General features: G+C 41.2%; 1 protein-coding gene across 1 annotated transcript in view; it reads right to left on the bottom strand.

Moving 5' to 3' along the window:
* Window positions 1-441: 441 nt before the first annotated feature.
* Window positions 442-25,486, bottom strand: part of kcnh4b (potassium voltage-gated channel, subfamily H (eag-related), member 4b) — a 34,757-nt gene continuing 9,712 nt past the window's right edge. Inside the window, exons 5-17 of the mRNA XM_046854499.1 lie at window positions 16,313-16,553; window positions 16,081-16,238; window positions 15,133-15,343; window positions 14,857-15,051; window positions 14,217-14,416; window positions 13,649-13,898; window positions 11,202-11,416; window positions 10,542-10,580; window positions 8,632-8,993; window positions 8,350-8,432; window positions 8,068-8,138; window positions 4,954-5,242; window positions 442-4,485 (exon numbers count right to left, since the gene is read on the bottom strand). Of these exons, the coding sequence (XP_046710455.1) occupies window positions 3,878-4,485; window positions 4,954-5,242; window positions 8,068-8,138; window positions 8,350-8,432; window positions 8,632-8,993; window positions 10,542-10,580; window positions 11,202-11,416; window positions 13,649-13,898; window positions 14,217-14,416; window positions 14,857-15,051; window positions 15,133-15,343; window positions 16,081-16,238; window positions 16,313-16,553 (2,922 nt within the window). The 3' untranslated portion in view covers window positions 442-3,877. The remainder of the gene's footprint in view (window positions 4,486-4,953; window positions 5,243-8,067; window positions 8,139-8,349; window positions 8,433-8,631; window positions 8,994-10,541; window positions 10,581-11,201; window positions 11,417-13,648; window positions 13,899-14,216; window positions 14,417-14,856; window positions 15,052-15,132; window positions 15,344-16,080; window positions 16,239-16,312; window positions 16,554-25,486) is intronic.

Here is a 25,486-nt window from a genome sequence, read left to right on the forward strand (position 1 = left end):
AATGAAAGCTGTGGCTACGGTGGCACTCGGAACTGGAAATACGATTTGTAGTACGTCGTAAAACTCCAGACAGTTCCTCCCATCGCCACAAGGGGGCCAGCAAAAACATTTTTGCTCAATTTAATCATTATAACAAGTGTATGGCATTAATTCAGTTTATTCTATTTTATTTCTTTTTATAAATTATTAAACCAAGCAGGCATTTTATTTCAAATTGTTTTAAAAATGTCAACTATCGATGTTAACCCCCCCTCCAAAAAAAAAAAAAACCTACAGAAATCAAAACGTGACTTAAAAACCGAGATACGAACCGAACCGTGAATTTTGTGTACCGTTACACCGCTAATAAATATTATTTCTTACTTAATACCTACTTAGAACCCCAAAACTCCATCTGATGGAAAGACAAAGACACATTTCTCAGTAAAAATGATGCATTTATTCGTTGACAAACTTACAATTTCTTTAAATATTGTAACAAAGGTTTGTGGTTTTATTAATTTCTTGAATTTTCATGATGTTTCATGCTCGAAAACCAAACAGAATGCATAGAGGGGGAAATGCTCGTCATGCACAACTGACACACACAGAAGAGTGTATATGTGTATATGCGCTTTCTCAGAGAATAAATATGCAACATGTGCAAATACCATTGGGTTTAGAGTACAGAGATGAAGCTCATCATCAGACAGAATAATAATAATAATAATAATAATTTAAGTATTCCTTGTTGTGATGTGTCACCTCTGTAAATTATACAGAGATTGTGAGAAATTTGGGAACACCAATGGTTTTGAGACTTCTTTCTGATTAAACGGAGAAAACACACAAGAATTGGACAGTGACTGAATGGAAGAAAGTTCTGTTTCTGACAATTTTGGTTCAAACAGATCTTTCAGACTCCTTCACCCCTTACGGTGACACAGGGAGGTGGAATCTTAAAGTTTTGGGGTTGTGTTGGAGCAGGGAAGGTTCCGTAAAATAAAAGGAATCCTGAACCAACACGGCTCCTGTCCCACATTTCAGCACCGCGCAGTTCCGTCTGGACTGCGGCTCACTGGAACCAGACAACCACACGACGAGCCGAAGCGTACATCCGAGTCGTCTGGAGTGATGTCTATCATGACCTGCCCAGTCACTGCACCTCAATTCTACTGAAACTGCTCTGGGATGAAGAAGAAAATCTCCAGCTAGGGAAAAACAGCTTTGGTGAGTGTGTAAAAGTGTGTAAAGATGTTCTTCATTGAATGAAAATAAAGTAAAACATCTGGAAATGTAAAGATTTGTCTGGTCGAGGGGAAAAATCGTGGAGTTTAAACGAAAGCAACACGCGCAAGTCTTGCGAAATTGACAGAGGCGTTTTCACGTTTCCGACAAGTGTTTATATGTGTGTGTGTCAGATTTGTAACGGGGAAATGAATTAATACACAAATGTGTGAACAGAAAAAACAAATTCGATAACATGAGCACAGTAATGATGAAATAAATAAATAAATAAAAGATCGATTTAACGACTGAATAAATAGACAAATAGATAAACAAATAAATAAATAAATAAATAAATAAATAAATAAATAAATAATAGTGTTGTATTACTTCATACTGATTCATTCAATTAAAATTCACATTTTAAAGGGAATAAAATGACATTAGCTGCCCAACGCAGTCACATTCAGCGGAAATCCCATAACCAAATTCTTTAGAATTTATAATATATTTATATATTATCATTAATATATTTAAATATTATAATTAACATTATATATTTATTATATACATTTTTTTTTCATTCAGATTTATTTCAAAATATTCGCAGGAACTAGAATTGAATTGCAACATACCCCCTCCCCCGATTCTGCACGACCAACTGTGTGCATATGTGTGTGTGTGTGTGTGTGTGTGTGTGTTGCATAATTTCCACTATTCCTGATGTTCTTTCACCATGTCCTCGCTCATCGCTAACAATTCCTCATGAATCATTCATGGGTGTAAAATACACACTTAGGCAAATGTGAAACCGTGTAAGCTGCAGCATTTCTCACACACACACACACACACACACACACACACACACACACACACACACACACACACACACACACACACACACAAACACACACACGGACACACACACACTCACACTGGATCATCCCAATAACAAAGGAGTAATTGTAGGTTCTTTTTCCAGATTTTCGTGATCGTTCTTGGATCGTGTTTTCTGAACCGAAAATTGTCCGAAATGTTCGATTGATTCGTTTATTTATTAATTTTTTTAAAAAGAAAAGCGTTCCGACGGCGCACGTGCTAAATTTTACGTAGCCTTTTCTTTCGAAACATTTGTAATGCGAACACATTTCGTTTGATACCTTTTCCTTAGGAAAAAAGAACGATAAACTTTACCATGCACGAAGGCAAGAAGAAATGCAGAACATAGATTCGACCAGAAAGAAAAAAAAGAGAGAGAGAAGTTTCTAACAAGCAAACTATTATGGATTCACTTGGAACGAATGCTACCATCAAAAATGCTACGAGGCGGATCGTTTTTTTCCGTCGGCAATCCACGTTCTTTTATTTAAATGCCCGAAAAAGATTTAATAAACACCCTGACAGTTCACCACTGCAAACACAATCGAGTCCAAAAGTCGCTGATATTTATGGGGAAACCTCAAAATAAAATGTGTTTGAAATTCAAAGTCGAATGAGATTTTTATATTGAATGCTGCTACACTTTTACACAAATTTACTGAACTTTCATAATAATTATTAGCTACATTTGCTGTCTTTGTATTTATTTGCTTAAATCTCTGTACTGTGTGTAAGCGATCTTCTTTTTTTCCCCAAATGATGATATGAGCAAACCGTTTTTAATATCCAATAACTGTTCGGATTGCAATCATCTATGAAAGTAACTAACTTTCTTTCGGCTTCTCCCATTAGGAGGCGCCACAGCGGATCATCCGCATGTTTTGATTTGGCACATGTCTTTACGCTGGATGCCCTTCCTAACGCAACCCTCCCCATTTATCCGGGCTTGGGACCGGCACTAAGATTTGTGCAACCCTAATGGCTGGGGTTGGTTCCCTGACCGGGGATCGAACTCGGGCTGCAGCAGTGATTATAAAGGATTCATTAAATTTACCCTTCGGGTTGAACTATGGGACCCCAAACATATTCCAGCAAGACAAAACCAGCGCCAATAAAATCGGCTTTACATGGGTTGGATATGATGGAAGATCTCCTGCAATTGAGCTCTGAACTTCAACCCTACTGTACACCTTTGTAATGATTTGATGTGTTGGCTGCACCCCAGGCTTCCTCTCCTTACCTCACCTCACCTCACCTCACCTCACCTCACCTACATCAGTACCTTCCTTTACTAAGACCCTTGTGGCTGAAAAAAAGTCTCACACAAATCTCCACCAACACCCTCTAAAATCTAGTGGAACATATTGCCAGAATGGTGGAACTCATAATAACAGTAAAAGGGGATTAAATGTTGAATGGGATGTTCATAAATCCAACACGCCAACCATATGGTGAGATGGCCACCAACTTTTGTCTGCACCAGTATCCAATCGGATTGGATCATTTCACCGTTTTTTTAATTGGCTCAAAACATTTAAAAGGACAATGCGAAATGTATTTTTTTCCCTGATTCGAAATTTACGAAGACTTTTGGACTCGGCTGTGCGTAACTTTAAAGACAAGCTATTCGTATGTGGTATAGCGATCGAGTAAATAAGGAATAATGCACAATCAACATGCGTCTTGCATAGTTATTAAGTTATTTGCACGGGCATGATGGAAAGAAGACAATCCCTTAAAAAAAAAAAAGAAACAAAAGAGATCACTGCAAACATCTGAGATAAACGTCCTGTCAGTCCATCAGGTCGAGGCACAAGGACGTTTCAGAGCTACTGCATTCGTTTTGCGTCCCAACATCAGGCTTGGTAGATTCCGATTCGGAAGTCTCTATTTCCTGGTTGTCCGCAGATCCGTCGTCCGCTAGCAGGCACTCGCGACTCGTGTGTCCCACGATGCTCAAATCTGACAGCAGGACATCGTCTTCCCGGTACTCGCTAACGTCCTCCAGGACCGTATCCGGAATGTCAGGATCCGACTCCGGATTTGGTTTGCTAGTGGCAGGAGGGTTGTGGTGGATTGGATTTGTGAGATTAGCGATTAGCAGGGATTGAGTGGACGTCGGAGCACTGGAGAGTAAATGGAGGTTTAGAGACACTTGGTTCGGCGTGTCCCGGTTGAACAGGACGGGTTGAGAGCGACTGATGTTAGCGAGGATGCCGTGATCCTGACCTTCTGCTTCCAGTTTGTTAAATCCTTTTGCAGGGAAGAAGGATGAAGTAGAGGAGTTGATGTTGATCAAGCTCGATTTACAGGAAGTAGGATCACAGGATCTGTTAGGATCGAAATGAGGAAGGGGTCTGAAAACTTCGGGTTGCTTGGGCACACCGGTTCGATCTCCACCTGCAAAACCATGACGACACATCAGTTAAGCTAAGTAAGCGCAACATGGCTAGCTGTTTAACAGGAATGTTTTGTAAGCTGCTGATTTATTTTATTTATCAGTAGCTGCTTTGGTCAGTATTTTCCGGACACATGGCATGGAGACACTTTTGATGTCCTCACAATCAAATCAGGTGCTTTATTTTAAAGTCGGGAGAAAACTACTACTAAAACCACCATTGCTGCTTGGTGGTATCTACTTAGCATGAACATACAGATCAGCATAAATTCAACATCAAGCAGAACCTTTAAAGAGGAATAAATGATGGAAGAAACTCCTGACTCAAACTCGCCACAACACCTGTTGCTTATTTGTGTGATTTCTTTGCTGAAAAGAAGGTTTTGGGCTCATGATCATTCATTTTATATCCATCAGTGTTTGACTCAGAATAAAGAATTCATCCACACTGTGGTTTGTTGTGGACGTACCGAATTCTGAAGCGTGGCTCCATGTGCTTGTCCCCATGTGGACGATGTTCTCGGACGCAGCGTGATCAGAGTGAAGATGGTTATGAGGACGATAATGACCTTGAGCCTCCTGGTGGGCGTGCACGCCGGCGGTGTACGCCGCGGTGTTTGTGTGCATCATGTGCACTCCGTAGGGGTAGGAGGACATGGAGGTGGTGTAATGGTGAGCAGCTGCTTGTGCTTGCAGAAGGTGCATCATGTGATGCAGGTCCTTGGTCAGCTGAGACACTTCTTGGTTCAGGGTGACCATCTAAAGGTGGACCAGGAAATAAACACAAACGTTACGATGCAGCACTCTCACTGCTGCGGCCCGAGTTCGATCCCCGGTCAGGGAACCAACCCCAGCCATTAGGGTTGCACAAGCCTTAGTGCCGGTACCAAGCCCGGATAAATGGGGAGTGTTGCGTTAGGAAGGGCATCCAGCGTAAAGACATGTGCCAAATCAAAACATGCGGATGATCCGCTGTGGCGACCCCTAATGGGAGAAGCCGTGGCTCGGCTTTTTAACAACTGAACCCCGAGTTTACACTGCGTTCTTGGAGGCATGTTCTTGACCCAGATTTGAGAACAAGGACACAAAACCAGTGACAGAAACTAAAAGGGAACACCTGTACACCTGTGGTAAGAACTTACTGCACAAAACCATACAGATATAGATCAAGATCTAACCCAGAAACCGCTCGTTACAAATGTGCAGGAAAGCTTCGCAAAATGTTTGATTTTTGTCCTGTCTGTCTAGGTCGAGAGACCCTGTGCCCACTCTAGCACAGCTTCCTAACATCACTCGGATATATGCATCAATTTCTCTCTCTTTTGACCTTCCTTCCACGCCGAACAGCCATTTTCAGTCAGCAAAAACGTTTTTTAAAACGCTCTCCGAAATGAATTGGATTGTGCGGACTGTGTGTGAAAAACGGTGATGCATTTATAGTTTAACGTTTTAAGGGGACGTTTCCAGATTCAGCGGGATTCATGTAGACGTAGCCTGAGACAGGTATTGAAAACGTTTCCTGAGCCACATGGAGGAATTACGCATGTGGTGTAACATATGGTAAATGCAGTGATTTCGATAAACAGGTACAAAATGGGGAGCAAAAGGTTCCAATGAGAAATAGACTGAAAAACAGCACCAGGAGGAACTCCAACAGCTTCATTATTAATCTCTCTTGTTTTCTCTCTCTCTCTCTCTCTCTCTCTCTCTCTCTCTCTCTCTATCTCTCTCTCCCCATATAGATACAATATGTCCCGATAAGTACCTTCGCGTTGCAAACTTTCAAAGATGCGAACAAGTCCGGGAAGTCGCTTATGTTTCTGCTGGACATTGTCACATGTGTCCACCCTCTGCTGTACAGTGGTGTGCTGTAAAAAAGCAGCAGTGATGTGGACAGAACTGCTGAGAAGAGTCAAAGGTGTATAAACCTTACTTTTTTGGAATGTATGAACAAAACAGACTCGTTTGTAAGTCAGGGACTTGTAAATGTAACCTGATGGCAGTACTTTATATCTGTGTGATTTTGAACAGCAGAATTCTGACTCTAACGAATGAAAATATAAAATTAGAAATGAAAAAAAAAGTCTTATTTTGAACCATTTAGTCACTTTTGCCCTGCAAACATCAATGACAGCTTAAATTGTTCAGTGATGATAAGTGATCTTACTCCAGGGGCCCCCCGAACCTTTTTTCCTTTCTTTAGTGGAGGCCGGGTCGATCTGTAACAAAGAATTTAATGGGCCGGAGTGACTACAAGTATTATTGTGAAGATTTAATTATGATTTTCTTCTTCTTCTTTCGGCTTCGCCCATTAGGGGGCGCCACAGCAGATCATCTCATTACCCCCCTGTCCTCTACATCTGCCTCTTTCAAACCAACTACCTGCATGTCTTCCCTCACCACATCTATAAACCTCCTCCTTCCTGGTGTCTCCATCCTCAGCATTCTCCTACTGATATACCCCATGTCCTCCTCTGCACATGTCCAAACCATCTCAATCTCACCTCCCTCACCTTGTCTCCAAAACGTCCTCCATGCGCTGTCCCTGTAATAAACTCATTTCTAATCCTGTCCATCGTCGTCACTCTCAACAAACATCTCAACATCTTCAGCTCTGCTACCTCCAGCTCCACCTCCTGTCTTTTACTCAATGCCACTGTCTCTAAACCATACAACATCTCAGGTCTCACCACAGTCCTATAAACTTTCCCTTTTACTCTCGTCGATGGAGAGTTTGGACCCTAAACCTAACCGGTTACCACCTCTTCTACCTGCAAACGCACCCCTACACTGCACTCCCTCTTATTCACACTCATGTCTTACTCCTACTGACTTTTCTTCCCCTTCCTCTCCAGCGCGCACCTTCGCCTCTAGAGGTGGATTTTTTACAATATTTCCAGCAATCCTCTATCGATCTCTATTAATAACTGAGGAAAAATTGTTTTAGTTGGAAAGCCAACCTTTATTATCAAATACAGATATGATATGAGTAAAAAATACATTTCAAATTCAATTTTTCAAAATATGTCTCTGGCATTGTTGAGAGGGCCGTTCCAAATGTGGGGCCATAGTTTGGGGATCCCTCGGGCAGTTATTAACCCCCCACATCCTGTACTATCTTGACCCCTTTGTTCCGTCACGACTTGGTTGGAGAGCAGGAAGAACTATTTCGGCGAAGAGAGACTTTACCACGAGCCTTGTGCTGTGCAAAATCTCTTAACAAATATCAGGAGAGAGGGAAGGATGGAAAAATGGAGGGGATATATGAGGGGTGGTGGTGGGGGGATAGATGGCCACTGTGAAGGATGAAGCAGGAGATTTTATTTTTTTAATTTTTTTGCAGCACTCCCTGTGGAATCATCTGCAGTGCGGAAACACTGGGTTTTAAGGCATGCTATACCTTACTGTAACTGTGCATGGTTTATGTGTGTGTGTGTGTGTGTGTGTGTGTGTGTGTGTGTGTGTGTATGCTATTTTGGGCTTCTATCTTTTCTTATAGTACAGTACAGAATATACAGTGGGCACAAAACTCAGAAGAATACATTGCAATCGGGAAGCATGTGTGTGTGTGTGTTACGTTTTACCTTGTTGTTCAGTTGACTGATGGTCTCTCGCACCTCTTCGGACTCGTGAAGCGGCGTGCCGTGCCCCTGATCTATAAAGAAAATTGGACGACAAATTAAATAGGGAAAAAAAAAAAAGAACGAATGAAAGACAAAAACTGGAAAGAAATAGTAAAAGAGAGAGAGAGAGAGAGAGAGAGAGAGAGAGTTGTCATCCTCTGTGTGTGTGTGTGTGTGTGTGTGTGTGTGTGTGTGTGTGTGTGTGTGTGTGTGTTGATGTTTGTGTTAGTGCTCTTAATGTACCTTTTGCTGTACTGGTGATGATGGTGCTGTCCTCGGTGCTGAAGTGAAACACACGTCCATTATCCTCGATCCCATCAACCACCCTGTCACACAAACACACACACCTATAAATAACCAAACGCACACCTATGAATAACCAAACACACACCTTTGAATAACCAAACACACACCCATGAATAACCAAACACACACCTATGAATAACCCAGCTTCAGTAGGATTATATATATGTGGAAATGAGCGTCAGAGTGATGGCTGAACCTATAATCTGTCATGGTACAAACCTCGGGCTGAGGTCAGGTGGGGCGATGCAGCTGAATGTAGGAATGTGGAGTTTGTTGGGTTTGCGTGTGGCGGTGAATCCCTCGTGAGCGGCGGGACGGCCCTCGTGCAAAAGATGCTCGGTTTTGGGGTGTGGTTTGGGAGAGACGCTGCGGCAGGCTCCTCTCACTGGGGACCGGCAGCGGCGCAGGGCATTGAACTGCCGCAGCTCGTCGCCCAGCAGGTTCCCCAGGTTCGGGAGGAGCAGGTTCCGGCGGGATCTCGACGCAGGGGAAAGGTGTGCATGTTCTTCACCTTCTCCACTCGTTTCGATCATGCACGAGTGCTTTCCGTCGATCGACGCTCTCGAGTCCGCTCGATTGTTCTGGAAATGTAAGAAATTAACAATTTTTTTGTCTGGTTTATTTTTTATTCATTATACAATGGATTATGGACGTGGATACTTCAACTTCAACTTCTACTTATTTATATAGATCATTTAAATTCAAATTTGTTGCCCAATGTCTAAAAAAATCTAAATATATATATACAAAACATTACTGTCGCTTCCAGAACATAGGAACATATTTTGGAAATAATTCCAAAATGTACACTATATGGACTGTATTGGACACATAACTTTTCCAGCCATATGTGTTTTTTTGTTGTTTTTTTATCTGTAACCACAAACTGCAAACAATTATTAATATATTAACATATATATTATAATATTAATATAATTTTATTATGTATATTAACTTTTGGATGCAGGAGAATAAAATTTTCCCTTCACTTAAACAAGGAGGTCGAAACTTATTCCAGTATGAAATACCCCTGTACACAAAGCCAGCTCCATGAAGATCTGCTTTACATGGTTTGGATGTTTGTGGAACATCTACTGTTGTTGAGCTCCAACCCTATTGAACCCCTTTGGGATGAGAATGAACGGTAACTGCACCCAGGATCCTACTCATTTTTTGATCTTTTACTTCCCTTTTTTATAGTATTTATGCTAAATTTCATTCGCTATTCTAAGTTGTTATAAGAAATACATTAAAAAATTACAATAATAACAACAGACTTGTTCAGAAGAGAGTTTCAGTATTTCTATATTTCAGTATTTTTAGTAGTTTAGTATTTTAATATTTCAATATTTCTTTATTTTTAGTATTTTCATTTTTCAGTATTTCAGTATTTCAGCATTCCAGTATTTTTTAGTATTTTCATTTTTCAGTATTTCAGTATTTCAATATTTCAATGTTTCCGTATTTTTATATTTTGGTATTTTTCAATATATTCTAGTATTTCACATTTTTTTCAGTATTTCAATATTTCTTTATTTTTAGTATTACAGTATTCCAGTGTTTTCAGTATTCTAGTATTTCACATTTTTTTCAGTATTTCAGCATTCCAGTATTTTCTAGTATTACAGTATTCCAGTGTTTTCAGTATTCTAGTATTTTCAGAATTTCAGTATTTAATTATTTTCAGTATTTCAATATTTCTTTATTTTTAGTATTTTCATTTTTCAGTATTTCAGTATTTCAGCACTCCAGTATTTTTTAGTATTTCACTATTCAATTAATTTTAGTATTGCAGTATATTCCGTAGTTTCAGTAGTTCGGTATTCCACTATTTTATATTTTGGTATTTTTCAATATATTCTAGTATTTCACATTTTTTTTCAGTATTTCAGCATTCCAGTATTTTTTTTAGTATTTCAGTATTCCATTATTTTTAGCATTTCAGCATTCCAGTATTTTACTATTTTAGTATTTCACTATCCCGGTATTTTAGCATTTAAATATTCCAATATTTTCAATATTTTAGTATTTCAGTATTCCAGTTTTTTCAGTACTTCAGCACTTTCAGTATTTATTTTTTCGTATTCCACAAACACAACACTCAGGAACTCAGTTAGAAAGGAACTTACGTGAGGGAACCTTGGAGAACGTGCGAACCTCGCAAGCCCCTGAAGAAACAAAAACACAATTAGCACCCGGACTAGCGCTAACTAGTGCTAACTAGTACACAGTTTATTAAAACGTGCATTCAGGCTGGAAGGGAATGTGCTGATTACAGTTTGTATGGAGCGGCGGCTGACTGCAGGCTCGCTGTGATTTGGTTTCCTTCTCAGAGCTACTTTCCCACCCTGCAGTGTTTATTTCATCAGCGTGATCAAATTAGGAGTGTTTATGCTGTTACATAAGCTCATTACACACATCAACTCTAAACAGGACAAATCGAAAATATTAGCCGGAGAACACACTCTCCATGGTGCTGATTTAGAAATAACACGCTCATCGTCACTCTCGTCCCGTCCCACCGGCCGCTCAATTAATCCCCTCGTGTGGATTTAGTCCAAAACTCGCCAATAATCAGGACACCTGCAGACGATTCCCACGTCCAGGTCCCAATCTGTCTTAAGCAGAAAGAAGTGCACTTGGTAGGCAGTGTGTTTAGGGGATATTATTGCACTATGGAGATACAGTCGGTCTAATGCTTTAATTTTACTGTTTGTGTTTCTGTTTACACATTTGTGTGTGTGTGTGTGTGTGTGTGTGTGTGTGTGTGTGTGTGTGTGTGTGTTCACCTCGGCCTCACTTCCCTCTCTCAGGTTGTAGGTGAGGTTGTGGTGGATGTCAGCAGTGAACACGTTGGCATATTCGGGGTAAAGCTCCAACACCTCCCTCAACCCTTTAACGCTGATGTACTGCAGATCGCAGTATGTCAGCGCTTTAACGTCCGCATTTGTCTTAATCACATGATCCTCCCCTGGCAGGTCTGAGCCAATCAAGTCGCCCTTTCCTGCAGTGACATCACAAGCTATTTACTTTAGCAAAAAATAAATAAATAAAAAAAGGAATTAGTGTTACAGTAAACAGGCTACAACAGGAACTAACGTTACAGTAAACAGGCTAAACCAGGAAATAGCTTTACAGTAAACAGGCTAAAAACAACACAAACTGGAAGAACCAGACATTAGCACAAACTATGCTAAAGTTAAAAACAGTTTATTACACTGTTATAACATATACACAGCAATGCTTAAAGTGCAAACAGGACAACAATTAACATCTACACTAATCTACACTAATGATGGAATGTTTTCTCCAGATTATATAGCACTGCTAAATGCTAGAATCCTTTTAGCTAATGTCAACACAAACAGGAAGTGCCACACACCAACATCTAAACATGTGATTTTTATAACAGACTATATCACGACTGTGTAGCAATGCACAGCTCGAACCACATCATCAAGTTTGCAGATGACATGACTGTGGTGGGTCTAATCAGCAAGAACGACGAGTCAGCATACAGAGAGGAGGTGCAACGGTTAACTGCCTGGTGTGGAGCAAACAACCTGTCTCTGAACGTTGACAAAACCAAAGAGATGATTGTGGACTTCAGGAGAGCACAGAGCGACCAATCTCCGCTGATTATTGATGGATCCCCAGTGGAGATCGTCAAGAACACCAAATTCCTTGGTGTTCATCTGGCAGACAACCTCACCTGGTCACTCAACACCAGCTCCATCACAAAGAAAGCCCAGCAGCGTCTCTACTTCCTGAGAAGGCTGAGGAAAACCCATCTCCCTCCCCCCATCCTGACCATGTTCTACAGAGGGACCATTGAGAGCATCTTGAGCAGCTGCATCACTGCGTGGTTTGGGAACTGCACTGTCTCTGACCTCAAGACCCTACAGAGGATAGTGAGAACAGCTGAGAAGATCATCAGAGTCTCTCTCCCCTCTATCATGGACATTTACCCCACACGCTGCATCCGCAAAGCACACAGCATTGTGGACGACCACACACACCCGTCACACACACTTTTTACACTCCTGCCATCAGGAAAACGTTCCGAAGCATTCGGGCCGCCACATCAAGACTGTGCAACAGTTTCTTTCCACAAGCCATCAGGCTTCTCAATACACAGAAATGAAACGGAACTCTCACACACACACACACACACACACACACACACACACACACACACACTCACTCAAATGTGTGTTACCGAACTGTAAAATCTTTCCTGGACTTAACACTTAACACACACTCATCACTCATCTCAATCCATTCCACCACCATTCATTTATTTATTATTTATTATTCTCAACTGTACCACACTCTTAACTGCTGTTCTTTGCACATTTATCATTTATCACTGTATTATACTGTTTACATGCTGTTCTTTTGCACCTTTGACTGCTGCTGTATTTTTGCACTACATTGTACTGTGTATACTCACTTCTGGGATATAGTTTTTAGTTTGTATAGTTTTTACTGTGTACTGTGTACCACTGTGTATAGTAGAAATGACAATAAAAGCCTCTTGATTTAACTTGACTTGAGATACATAACAATTCTATACGCTACAACACTGTTACTATAACGAGGAAGAACCACACGCCACCATAATCGATGCTATTCCACTCGCAGTGCTGTTATATACAGAATATAGATGCTAAGCTGGTGCAGCATCGAAAAAACAGCGCTCATCGATATCTTCGCGTTATAGCCCGTCGTTTACGATTTATACGGTCAGATATCGTAACACTAATCTGCACCATATTGCAAATTATAATGTCGCTAAGATGTTAGGTTATTGTTTGTTACATTGTTGTAACACAGTTATAACACATACGTAGCTAAAAAGCTGAAATTTAATAGTTACTGATATATAACGCTGTTATAAGTGATCCATAACCATGTTCAAAGTGAATGTCCATTTATCCGCCTGCCAAGAAGACCAGGAAGAAGGACAGACCCTATTAGGATTCCCTCGTTATGTACAATTAGCATGGTTGAGTATTGTTTATTACATAGTTACAACACGTTTATAACATTCCCGAAAACCTTTTTGTTAGTTTACTAAATAGACAAACAGGAAGTACAACAGATTTGAATAGGGACAGCTAAATAGCCGTAGACACGTTGATATTTATATGTTACATGGTTGAATACAGTTTATTAAACGGTTATAACAACACAAGCAAAAGTAAGCACACAAAAAAACCCAGGAAGTACAGACCCAGTATCGCGAGCACCATGCTGTCCTTAAGCACCTCCAGTGATCCCGAGCAGACGAAGTAGTTAGCGTGTAGCGCGTCTCCCTGGCGGATCAGATACTCGCCCGGGGCGCAGAACGAGGTCTTGATGTGCAGCGATAGCGAGCGCAGGCAGCCGCGACTCGCGCCCTTGAACACAGGAAGCTGCAGGATGTCCTTGTTCAGGTGCATGGCGATGTCGGCCCGGAGCTCATCCGGAAAATCGTGCAGGAGCTGTCGGACCGAGAGATCACGTGATCTAAGGACTTTTCCTGGAGATTTCGTTAGCGACTGTCCTAGGTAGCTAGTTGAATTTATTAAGCGTTTTTTTTCTAGAACCAATTATTTTTGTTTAATTATAAATTAATTATTTGTGGTCGGTTGCCAAGGGGCTACGTTAAAAAGCTCCTGTAAGCAGTTGATATTGCTAGAATGTGGTAGTTAGCTGTAAGCTAGCTAGCTAGCTAGTCGTCTGAATTCTTTTGCTAAAAGAAGTAAGGCATGGCAACATGTTTCATTTTTTTTAATAAAAACGTTGTGCTCGTTACTCACCTCGTTAGCGTCGATGCCGTTGTTCACGGACCACGTGGTCTGGAAATACTCCAGCATACGCTGCTTCAGTTGCTGCGGCAACCGATGGACGCGTATGAAGTCCTTTAAGTCCTTCATGCGCGTGTGATACAGTGAGCGACGCGAGTACATGCGCTGGATGATGGCCGTCACGTTTCCAAACACCACTGCGTGCATGAGAGCTGTAATTAAAGATCACAAGATGGCAAGATCAGACCTGCTGTTGCGAACGATTGTCCAACAGGTGTGACTGTACTCTGTATACTATATATATATATATATATATATATATATATATATATATATATATATATATATATATATATATATATATATAGACTCTCTCTTTTTATATATAAGAGAACGATGGTTGAACCGTAGTAATCATAGTAACCGTATAGCATTCTACAATGATTGCTATACAAAAAAATGAAATCAGAAACAAAAAAAAGAAATCTTTAATCAGTTATATCGTTTCTGAGCTTCCCTCAAAGACACAAGAACCTCCACCTCCATCATTAACGGGCACAGACTGTACATGCTTCTTACTCATTAAAATAAACAGCAAAAAAAAAAAAGAACACGGAATATATATTCCCTGTTTTGTTGGTAAAACGTGTACCTCCGATCAGCATGGTGCAGATAGAGAAGATTTTCTCAGCATCGGTGTTAGCGCACACGTTCCCGAATCCGACACTGGTGAGGCTGCTGAGGGTGAAGTAGAGCGACGCGATGTAGGCGCTACGTATGGTCGGACCTCCGAATGTACTGTTGATGTACGGGCTCTCCAAGCGCTTTCCCAGCTCGTGCAGCCAACCTGCGGTCGGAACAACAACATCCAGCATCCTCGATCTATTCACTGGAGAATTTGGATTAGATTAGTGTTTGTGTGTGTTACCAATGTCCCAGTCTTGCTGGTTAGCGTTGCGTTCCATCTCTTTGCGTCCGATGACGTACCAGATGCAGGCCATCCAGTGAGCGAGCAGGGCGAACATGGACATGAGGAGGGTGAGCACCATGGCGCTGTACTGAGAGTAACGATCCAGCTTCTGAAGCAAACGCAGCAGCCGTAGCAGACGTACCGTCTTCAACAAGTGGACCAGGGATGTCTAAAACACACACACACACCATGTAAGGACCTTTTACTGATTTTAAATTGACTTAAACCATAACATCAGCATCCAAACGGAAACCATGGAGCATGTGTGTGGAGAATTTGTTCAATTCAGTTCGGCGAGCACTGAGTACTGGTGTACGAGTGTTTTCACAATGGCCACTGTCTCAAAGCAGCTTTACAGAGTTGAAGAGGTTATAAAAGAATGTTTAAGTTTGTTCTTTATAGTCGTAAGTTTGTCCCTAATGAAGGAGCCAGTGGCAACTGTGGCAAGGAAAAACTCCCTGAGATATTGTGGGGAAGAAACCTTCAGAGGATCCAGACTTTAAAGGGAACCCATCCTCATCTGTCTCTGCGCTCTCCTCGCACATAACACAACACAATCTCACTTCCGCACCAATACCAGATTTGGCTCCTGCAGACTTCGCCCTCTACCCAAAGATAAAGATCCAGCTCGCCGTTTTGGCACCGTTGCGGAGATTGCAGAAGGTGCTTGACACGCCTCAAAACTCTTAGGACACATTCCAGAAGAACACTGGGAGTGCTGTATTGCTGTTCAAGGGGACTGCTTTGAAGGTGATCGAGTGTGAACTTAAATAAATAAACCACTTTCTTGTAAACAGAGCTCGTCTCGAAACCCTTTGACACCACCTCGTACATCTCGTTTAGAAAAACAATGACCTTGTCTGACAATAGTTCGTGTTTATACTCATGACCTTGGTTTGTACATACTACAGTGACGTTGAAGGCGTAGAGGAGGTCGAAGGGCAACGCGGCGACCAGGTCAACGAAGAACCACGTAGCGGCGTAATGGATGCAGATGGAGCGCGAGTCATAAACCACCTGACCGGACTGACTCACATAAGTGGTGCGGAAATTCAGGATGATATCTGAAAAGAGATAAAGAGATTCAACTTCACTGTAGTGTTCCCACTATAAAATTCCAATGTTGGCATTTACTCACCGAGGATGAACAGCATCTCCACCGCAATGTCTGAGACGATAGTGCTCCTGCCCTCCGTGTCCGAGTCGACGTACGGCGTGAAACACACGTTATACGGCACCGTCACGGCCACATAGAACGTTGCCAGGAGGATCATCCAGTCCCACAATGCCTTACTTACGCTGTAGTGCAGCAGGATGAAGCGGGATTTCTGCACCGCTGCGACCTTGTACTCCGGCAGCGACGGCTTCTCGAACATGTTCTGTTCGTCAAAAGAGCGCAAAGCAAAGTGGACATTGTGATTGTTTTAAAATTTTGCACTAGGGGCAGTGTGGCAATTTCATGGTTAAAAATTAGAGTTCCCAAAAAAAAAAAAAACAAGGTTCCTCTTAATCCATGATTGAGAGAAGCAGTTTTCGGTCTATTAGGTTAGCAAATGTCTGTAGAAAACATCTAATGGACTACAGGGAACCTTTTATGGGTCCCCCCGGAGGGACGAACATGGACACTCTGAACACTCTGTGATTGTTCTTCTGAGGATTCTATACAAGGTTCCTTGGAGAGCACCAAATGTTTTTCAAATTAAACGGAACCAGGAAGAGATTCCAAACACAGCAGAAGAACCCTTTTTATTGTGGAACCATTTTTCATTCAGAGAAGGTTAAGAACCATTTCTCAACCCAAACATTACCATCATGGTTTGGGATCTTTTAATTTATTGTGGCAACAACCTAAAGGGTGAACACTGTGGTATCAAAATGGTTCTTTCAAACAAAAAAGTTCTTGTATTCAATCTTGTATGGAAATCTTATAGAATCGATCTTATAGAATACGTTACAGAGTTCCTCTAATTCCTTTATCTTGACAAGACCGACACTGGCGACTCCTTCCATCAACGCCAAATCAAACGTCTCTCAACTGAAACCACGCAACACCTACAATGTTTGCTTTTTATCCATTAATGTGGGCAAATTTGTATCAATAAGCTGCAGCACTCCTTTGAAAATTTATCAACACCTTCAATCAGATTTCAGAATTCATAAATCTTCCAGTATGCTGTTTACGAAGTGCTGCTACCATCGTCTTATCAGGGAGTTTTGAGTTTTGCCCTCAAGTAACCTCTTTTCTGTCAAAATCCAAAGCCGCAGTAGAGTTTGGTGGACATTTTAACGACTTTCCCCCTGTTTACTTTCTCAATAACATCATCATCACCAACATCACCTGCCTCTTCCTTTACAGCTTCATTAAACCTCATCAGAATGGTGACGCCTATCAAGAGAGCCGGGATAAAATACTCTTTAATCCTCTGCTGGCCTCAAATCCTTCATGATAAAATTCCTGCGATTGATACGGGAACCTTGTCATCACTATTAGCACTTGGCACATATTAGCACAGCGCTGTCAAATTCTGGATTTTGACTGGACAGAAGGTGGGTATCTGCTAACAGCTAGCTAGTGGATACCCAAAATGTAGTTGTATGTGAAATATGGATTTTTACTGTGTGTGTTTGTGTGTTAAGTGTTGTGTTTGTGTGTGTGTGTGTGTGTGTGTGTGTGTGTGTGTGTGTGTGTGTGTGAAGAGTAAATCGTTCAGATAAATTCAGGAAGTACTGCACGGAAACCCACTTTGGTTTCTGACACTGGTAACCATGGCAACCACTCGCTAACAAGCGCAGGCAGGCCGAGCGACGGCGCTGAGGCAAGGTGCGATTTTTAGCCACTTTATAACAACCCCTGTGTTTTTTTTTTTTTTTTCATTTTGCAGGAGCACTTCTTCATGGGCAATTTCATCGTTCAGGAATTTTGGGATATGAGATTGCGAAGGCAGCGCAGAAGAAGAAAAAAGAGAGAAAGAAAGAAAGAAAGAAAGAAAGAAAGAAAGAAAGAAAGAAAGAAAGAAAGAAAGAAAAAAAAGCTGTTGTACAGCCGGTTTCGCTGCGAAGCTCACAGCCTTTATTAAGGGCTGAGATGAGAACACACTCACTGTATAATTCCCTACTCTGGGGACACAAGTGCACCATGTGCCAGAGTACACCAGGAGTGTTTGCATTTATCAGCTTCCCATTTACACTCCTCACAACGCCTCAGAGGTCAAACTGAATATTTAACAGGTGAAAAAACCCTGAAGTGTCTGAGGTGTCGCTTAAAACTGAAAATCTTCCAGGAGGTGTTGTAAGTGAAACGCCTGCTGAATGCTGACTATCCAAGACATCAGACAAGTGTGAGGGAACAAAATGACTAATTAATAGTCACCAGATAACAACACAAAGGAAGGACGTAGTCATGGCATAGTAATGTGAGGTTACAAGATGAAAGTGAGGTAACAGGATAAGAAAATCAAGGCTACGCTGTATCACTTTAAGATATAACAAAATTCACAAAACAGTACCTGTGAAGTAATGAGATTACTCATTTTTTGAGAAATTTTTAGCCACACGGTTACAAAAGAGGTTACAAGATAATGTAGAAACTTTTCGTACAATTTCGTAACATCAGGATACGAGTATTGGACATGGCTTATAAATGTGAGGTAACAGGATAACAAAATAAAGTCAAGGCTTTCACATGAGGTTAAAAGATTACAAGTCATGACCGCAAGATAGAAACATGAGGTAACGAGATAAAGAAGTCGTAGCCACACTGTAGTAATGTGAGGTAACGAGACAAGTGATAAGGAAAAAGAAAAAAATCATGGCCACAGTGTAGTAACGACTTAAAGTGAGGTAAACGTGCTACGTTGTAGTAATGTGAAGCACCGAGATGAAGAGATCGTGTTCAGATTGTAGTAACATTTAGTAATGTAAGGTAACTTGAGGTAACAAAATACCAAAGTAGTGACCAGAATGTAAAAACATAAGGGAAAAAGACACAAATTATTAATAACTTGAGGTAACATGATAATACAGTCCTGGCCATGGCATAGTAACGTAAGGTAAAGTGAAGTAATGGGATAACAAGTTCTGGGATATGTTGTAGTAGAATTAGGTTAAGAGATAACAAAGTCATGCTCACTGAAGAGTACCATGAGGTAATGACAAAAAAAAGTCATGGCCACACAGTCACAGGTCACAAGCTAACAACGTAGTGACTACAATGTAGTGATTACAACTAGATAACAGGAGGGAAAAAGATAACATCATAGCTATGTCTTGGCCACAGATTAGTAACAACAGGTTATGAGATAAAAAAAAGTAGTTACCACATTGTAATCACATGACAAAAAAGATAACAAAGTCGCCACAGCGTAGTAACCTGAGGTAAAATGAGGTAACGAGATAAAGTCCTGGCTATGTATTATTAACCTTGGGTAAAAAAAGAGATAAAGTCATGGCCACAGTGTAGTAACAATGTAGTAATTTGGGGCAATAAGATAACAAAATTATGGCTATATTGTATTAATATGAAGTAAACAGATAAAGCAGTTAAGGCCACAAAAAAGTAACATGAGGTAACGAGATAACGCAGTCATGGCCAAAAACTAGTAACAATGTTTTAATATGAGGTAAAGAGTTAACAAGATAACGCAGTCATGGCCATGATATAATAACATGAGGTAACGTGAGGCAACATCATAGCACAGTCTTTGCCACAACATAGTAATCTAAGGTAACAAGATGATACAGTTGTGGCGACAATATAGTTACGTGAAATACTGAGATAACTGAGACAAAGTCATTAACAAAGTCAAGGCTACATTGAAGTAACATGAGGTTAAGAGTTAAGTCGTGGCCACAGAATAGTAAGAAGAGGTTGCGAATTTAAACTCAGTAACGTGAGGGAAAAAGATGACAAAAATCGTAGCCATCAAATAGTAACATGAAGGAAAAAGATAAAGTCAGTGTAGTAACTTGAGGTACCTGTAAAGTGAGGTAACAAGATACATTTGTGGCTACATTGTAGCAATGTTGGATAAAGAAATAAAGAAGTCATTGCCACATTGTCATAACATGAGGTAATGAGGTAACACCATTGTGGCCACAACGTAAAAATTATGGCTATGCTGTGTTGAAATTAGGTACCAGATAACACGGTGCTGGGCAGAAAGTAGTAACGTGAGGTAACGAGATAACGCAGATGGGGTCATGATGTTATAACATGAGATAACATGATAACAACAATATAGCACAGTCTTTGCCACAACATAGCAATCTAAGGTACCAAGGTGACAAAGTCATGGCCACAACCTTGTGCAGTAACCTGAGGTAGAATGAGATAAAATAATAATGCAGTACGGCCAAAACAGCAAAGTGGAAGAATGAGGTGGCCTGATAGCACAGCCATTTCCACAATATAGTAACATGAGGTTGCATGAGGTAACATAATAATGCAGTTCTTACCGAAGCATAGTAACATGAGGTAGCAAGGGGTAACCAGTTAATGCAGTCATGACCACAATACAGTTATGTGAAATACTGAGGTAATTAAGTTGTGGCTGTGACGTAGTAACAGAAGGGTAACAAGATAACAAGGTTACAACATAGAAGTGTGTGGAAAATAATAAAGTCATTATTGTAACAATGTGTAAGGAAGTAACATGAGAAAACATGATAAATAATTTGTGGCCACTACATAGTAACACAACTGCATTAGTCGTAATCTATCATAATCTAGTGATGTGTGTGAATTTGTGACTATGGTGTATTAAAGTGATGAATAACTAACTGTATACGTTGCACCAGGAGGCGTGGACAAGTGTCAGTTGTGGACGGAAAGGAGGTGGGCAGGAAGTGCATGATGATTCTCACTTGTGTCTCATTTTGTCAAGTCTACTTGTCTATTGTGTTTAAAAGCTAAAGTGGAACACAAAACACGAGCCCGGAGCTCCGCCGCAATACGACCCCCTCCTCCACGTCCTCCCACACCGGGTTCTACACTTAATTATCTGGGTTCTTGTGTTACTAAGTCATGGCCATGTAACATTGTGACTAAATTGGGATGTTCTCTGGGGGGAACCTGGGAAAGCGGTGTGTTGGGAAAGTGCTGTGTTTGTGTGACGGCTCAGAACCATTCACAGGAAAAATGGGTTATTGCTGAGAAATGAGAGAAGATGGTGAATGTGTGTGTGAGGTGTGTGTTGAGAGAATTATGGTCTTCCTGAAACAAAGGTTCCTTGTAGAAACAATAACAGTGTCTTTGTTTCTATTAAAAACGCTAGAAACGCTGTTTCGTTTTCAGAAGAAATTCTTTTCCCTTGATTAAATTCTTTAACGTTTTTCTAGATTCCTGAATCAGGTGTCTGAGGTTGACGTAAAAAGAACTGAGGAAGAAAATAAAGGAATGGCTCTAAGCATCTGCTTCAGCTTCCTGAAACTGAAAGTCATCAATCAACAGCACACACACACACACACACACACACACACACACACACACACACACACACACAGCAGGCAGATGATGGTGAAAACACAGAGGGAAGCGATAGAGAGATAGAAGGCGAGCGAGTTACAGATGAAATAGCAACACTTTTTAATTAGACCCAGAGAAACAATAAGACAAAAAAGAGTAAAAGAGAAAGGAGAGAGAAATCGTTCAATGAACAAACAAAGACCACATTCATACTTAGTAACTGCCTGGTCAGGATCACAGGGCTTTAAATTATATTTTCTTTTCTGGGAAACTCAATTCATTGGAAAATATCAAAGGCAGGTATCGAAAATTACACCTGGCCAGATGTGCTTTTTGAACAATCCACTCTTCAGTCCCCATTGACTGTTATAATAAACTGTTCTGGGAAGATGTTTTACTAGATTTTGTGGAGATTTTTGGTCATTCAGCTTCAAGGGTCTTAGTAAAGTCAGGTACTTATTTGGTAGGTGATGTGAAGAAGTCTGGGGTGCAGCCAGCTTTCCTATTCATTCCAGCAGGTCCATTTCCAGCCTTTTTTAGCCGACACACAGAAAAATCAAGGTACAGGAATGTACCTCTGAACATTGGTACATTTTTGTACCTTTTTGTTTGTACCTCTAAGAACATTTATGCACCCCTAGTGATAGAAATGTGTCTTTGTGTCCTGGTAGGGTCTAAAATTACACCCACGCAGAAATGCTATGGTAAAATATCTCTTGGGGTGCATAAATGTTCTTCTAGAGGTACAAGGAAAACTTTCTTTCGGCTTCTCCCATTAGGGGTCGCCACAGCGGATCATCCGTATTCATGATCCGCATGTTCAATTTGGCACATGTTTCTAAATGCCTTCCTAACGCAACCCTCCCCATTTATCCGGGCTTGGGACCGGCACTAAGAGTGCACTGGCTTGTGTAACCCTAATGGCTGGGGTTGGTTCCCTGACTGGGAATCAAACCCGGGCCGCAGCGGTGAGAGCGCCGCATCCTAACCACTAGACCACCAGGGAACCTTCTAGAGGTACAAGGAAAAAGGTACAAAAATTTTCAGAGCTACCTTGCCATGCCTTGCGACCCAGCTGAGCAACAAATCAATTGTATTCTTTTGGACATCCTTTACTACTTTTTGGTAATAGTTTGGGGAGGAACCAACAAATAGTTGGAAAAGGCAAGGGTTCTCAATACGTTTGTGTGACCATAAATGCTAGAATTTTTTTTTAAATCAATTTGACCTACCACTTCCCCACCTCTTCTCATGTCAATCGCAAACCTTTTTACGTTCCAAAGAGGGAGGAGATGAATGTCGAACGTCGCTACTGCTTCCCAAAGAGCAAGAAACGCAGAGTTCTATGAGCTCGAACGTCACGATTCAACAGAATTTATTAATCGGACTAGCTGTAGTGTGTTTTTAGCTGTATAGTAGGCAAGGATTAGCAAACAGATACATTTAGACAGCTAGCATGGCTAACTCGAACGGATTTGAAATATTATAATCAGCTTCACGATTGGCTAATCAAATGACGCTCCGCCCATGTTGACCCAGTGATGATTGTCACTTGGGAATTTTATCGTGTGTGTTTTTCATTGTGAGTATGAAAAAAGTGTGTGTGTGGGTGTGTGTGTGTGTGTGTGTTATGTCTACAGCAGGCGAGTTATTTTCTGTTCTGGATCACGTCTCGGTGTAATAATTTCATATTTAACAGATGATTGGGTTCTCGCTGTCATAGCGGTGGTCTCGGGGGCGGCGTTTGGCTCCGAACGCAGTGTTTTATAAACCCGGGTGCAAGCAGCCAGACAGAGACACAACCATGTGATCAGACAAAGCCTCATTATTTTCTCCTCATGGAACAAAATTTTACGACTCTGCTTTGATTATGTACTTTTCGAAATAGAAGACAATTAGTTCACACACCACACACAGATGTTTGTTATACTATACACACTTTAGTGAAGACACAGGTGAGGACAACAGACAGACAGATGGACAATAAAACAGTCAGATGAGCACACACACACACACACACACACACACACACACACACAAACACACACAAACACACAAAGGAGGAGACATACAGCACAGAAAGACTGCTAGTCAGTGTTTAGCTTGTTTACGCTATCACTAGTCAGTGTGTTACTGATGCTAGCTCTTGTTTTAGCCTGTTTACTCTAACACGAGCTCACATTACAGCCCGACGGTTTCACAATGACGCGATGTTCTCGGTGTTGTGTGTTACGTAGCAGTGCGAATGTTTGTTTTTCTCAGAGGCTTGAGACGTGGTGCGTGAGACGCAGTGAGAAAGAGGGACAGACGGTGTTGCCGAGCAGGGTGTCGTGCGGAGAAAAGAAGAGCCATCTGTCTGTAGGTGGGATGGGAAGTGTGTGAAGCAGGCAGATGGAGAGATGGAGCAGGTCAGAGGCCTGGAGATGATCCAGGATACAGAAATAAATCACGCTGCTTAAACACTTCCTGGGTCAAAGGGTCACTGGCACGGTTTCATTCGCCTGCGTTTCCATTTGCGCAGTACAAAGGCTTCACTGCAAATCTTGTCCTTCTAAATGGTACATAAAGTTCACTTAAGTGCCTCCTGACTTCTAAACTATGGCCCCTTTCACAAACACGTTTGTATAGAAATAAAACCAGACTTAGGACGTGCCTCGATCGCCGTATTGTTGCGATACGTCATATTCACGGAGCGGCGGCGGTGCCGAGAGAACACGCTCGAGAAACGAGGAGAAACCGATCTACATAGAAAATATTGCTCGCAAATCATTGGTCACTTTTTTAATGAATAAAATTTAGCGCATCTACTAATAATGAAGCAAATGTGTTTATTCATTTAAATGCTAACGACGAAAAAGTTGGAGTCTTTTCTAGTTAGACATGTTGGCGAAATGTCCTCCAAACCTTTTGTGTCTCATCGATTTGTGTCGCAGATTAGCAGCGGTTTAGCAGGCAGCCGTTCTGCCCTCGTGACCGTCGCTTACAATTAGCACAGCTGCTGACGAGATGGGCAAATAGCGCACAATCGGCGTCCGACAAGAACATCTGGTAAATGACTGGATGCAGAGCGGAGATGAGTGTGCCCCTGCTGAGGGGGTTCAATTAAAAACCATTCAAATGGATTCCTGAACCAGGAAGTATCTTCGCTTAAAAAAAATAACTGCCCTCGCAACCCGAGGGCGAAGCGTGAAATAAAAAACGTACCGTCAATTATGAGCTCTGAAGGTTTTCCATGAGGGAGTGAATCCGATTTTACTGTAGACTATCGTTTCCAAATCCAGTAGATGTTCAAGAGGGATTTGTTTTGTAATCTTGGAAGAATCTAGAATCCAATAGGAACCATTTTTTCATTGTTTTTAGATTTATGTTAACACCTCTGCTAGCTGCAGCTTATTAACTTTCGTTCCTCAGTAACAGATCGAAGTTGCTCATTATGCTAACGACCCCATAAAAGCCTTCATTTATCACATACACATTACAGCACTGTGAGGGCTTTCTTCACATATCTCAGCTGGTTAGGGAGCTGGAGTTAAAGCCCAGGGTCTGCCACAATACATTGCCCCATGGAGAAGAGAGGGCTAAGGGCCTTGCTTAAGGGCCCAACATCTTGGAGAGCCTGAACCCCAAAATTCTGAAGCCAGAGCCTTAACTACTGAGCTACTGTACCACTAAGTCCTGCAAAGTTCTCTAGTCCCCGTGTGAGGGTCGAACTCATGACTTTCTTTCTTTCTTTCTTTCTTTCTTTCTTTCTTTCTTTCTTTCTTTCTTTTTCGTTCTTTATGCTTTTCTTTCATTTCTTTCTTTCATTCATTCTATTTCTTTATTTCTTTTCTTTTCTTTTTCTTGTTT

The sequence above is a fragment of the Silurus meridionalis genome, chromosome 7, assembly GCF_014805685.1.
Source record: "Silurus meridionalis isolate SWU-2019-XX chromosome 7, ASM1480568v1, whole genome shotgun sequence".
Classification (NCBI taxonomy): Eukaryota; Metazoa; Chordata; class Actinopteri; order Siluriformes; family Siluridae; genus Silurus; species Silurus meridionalis.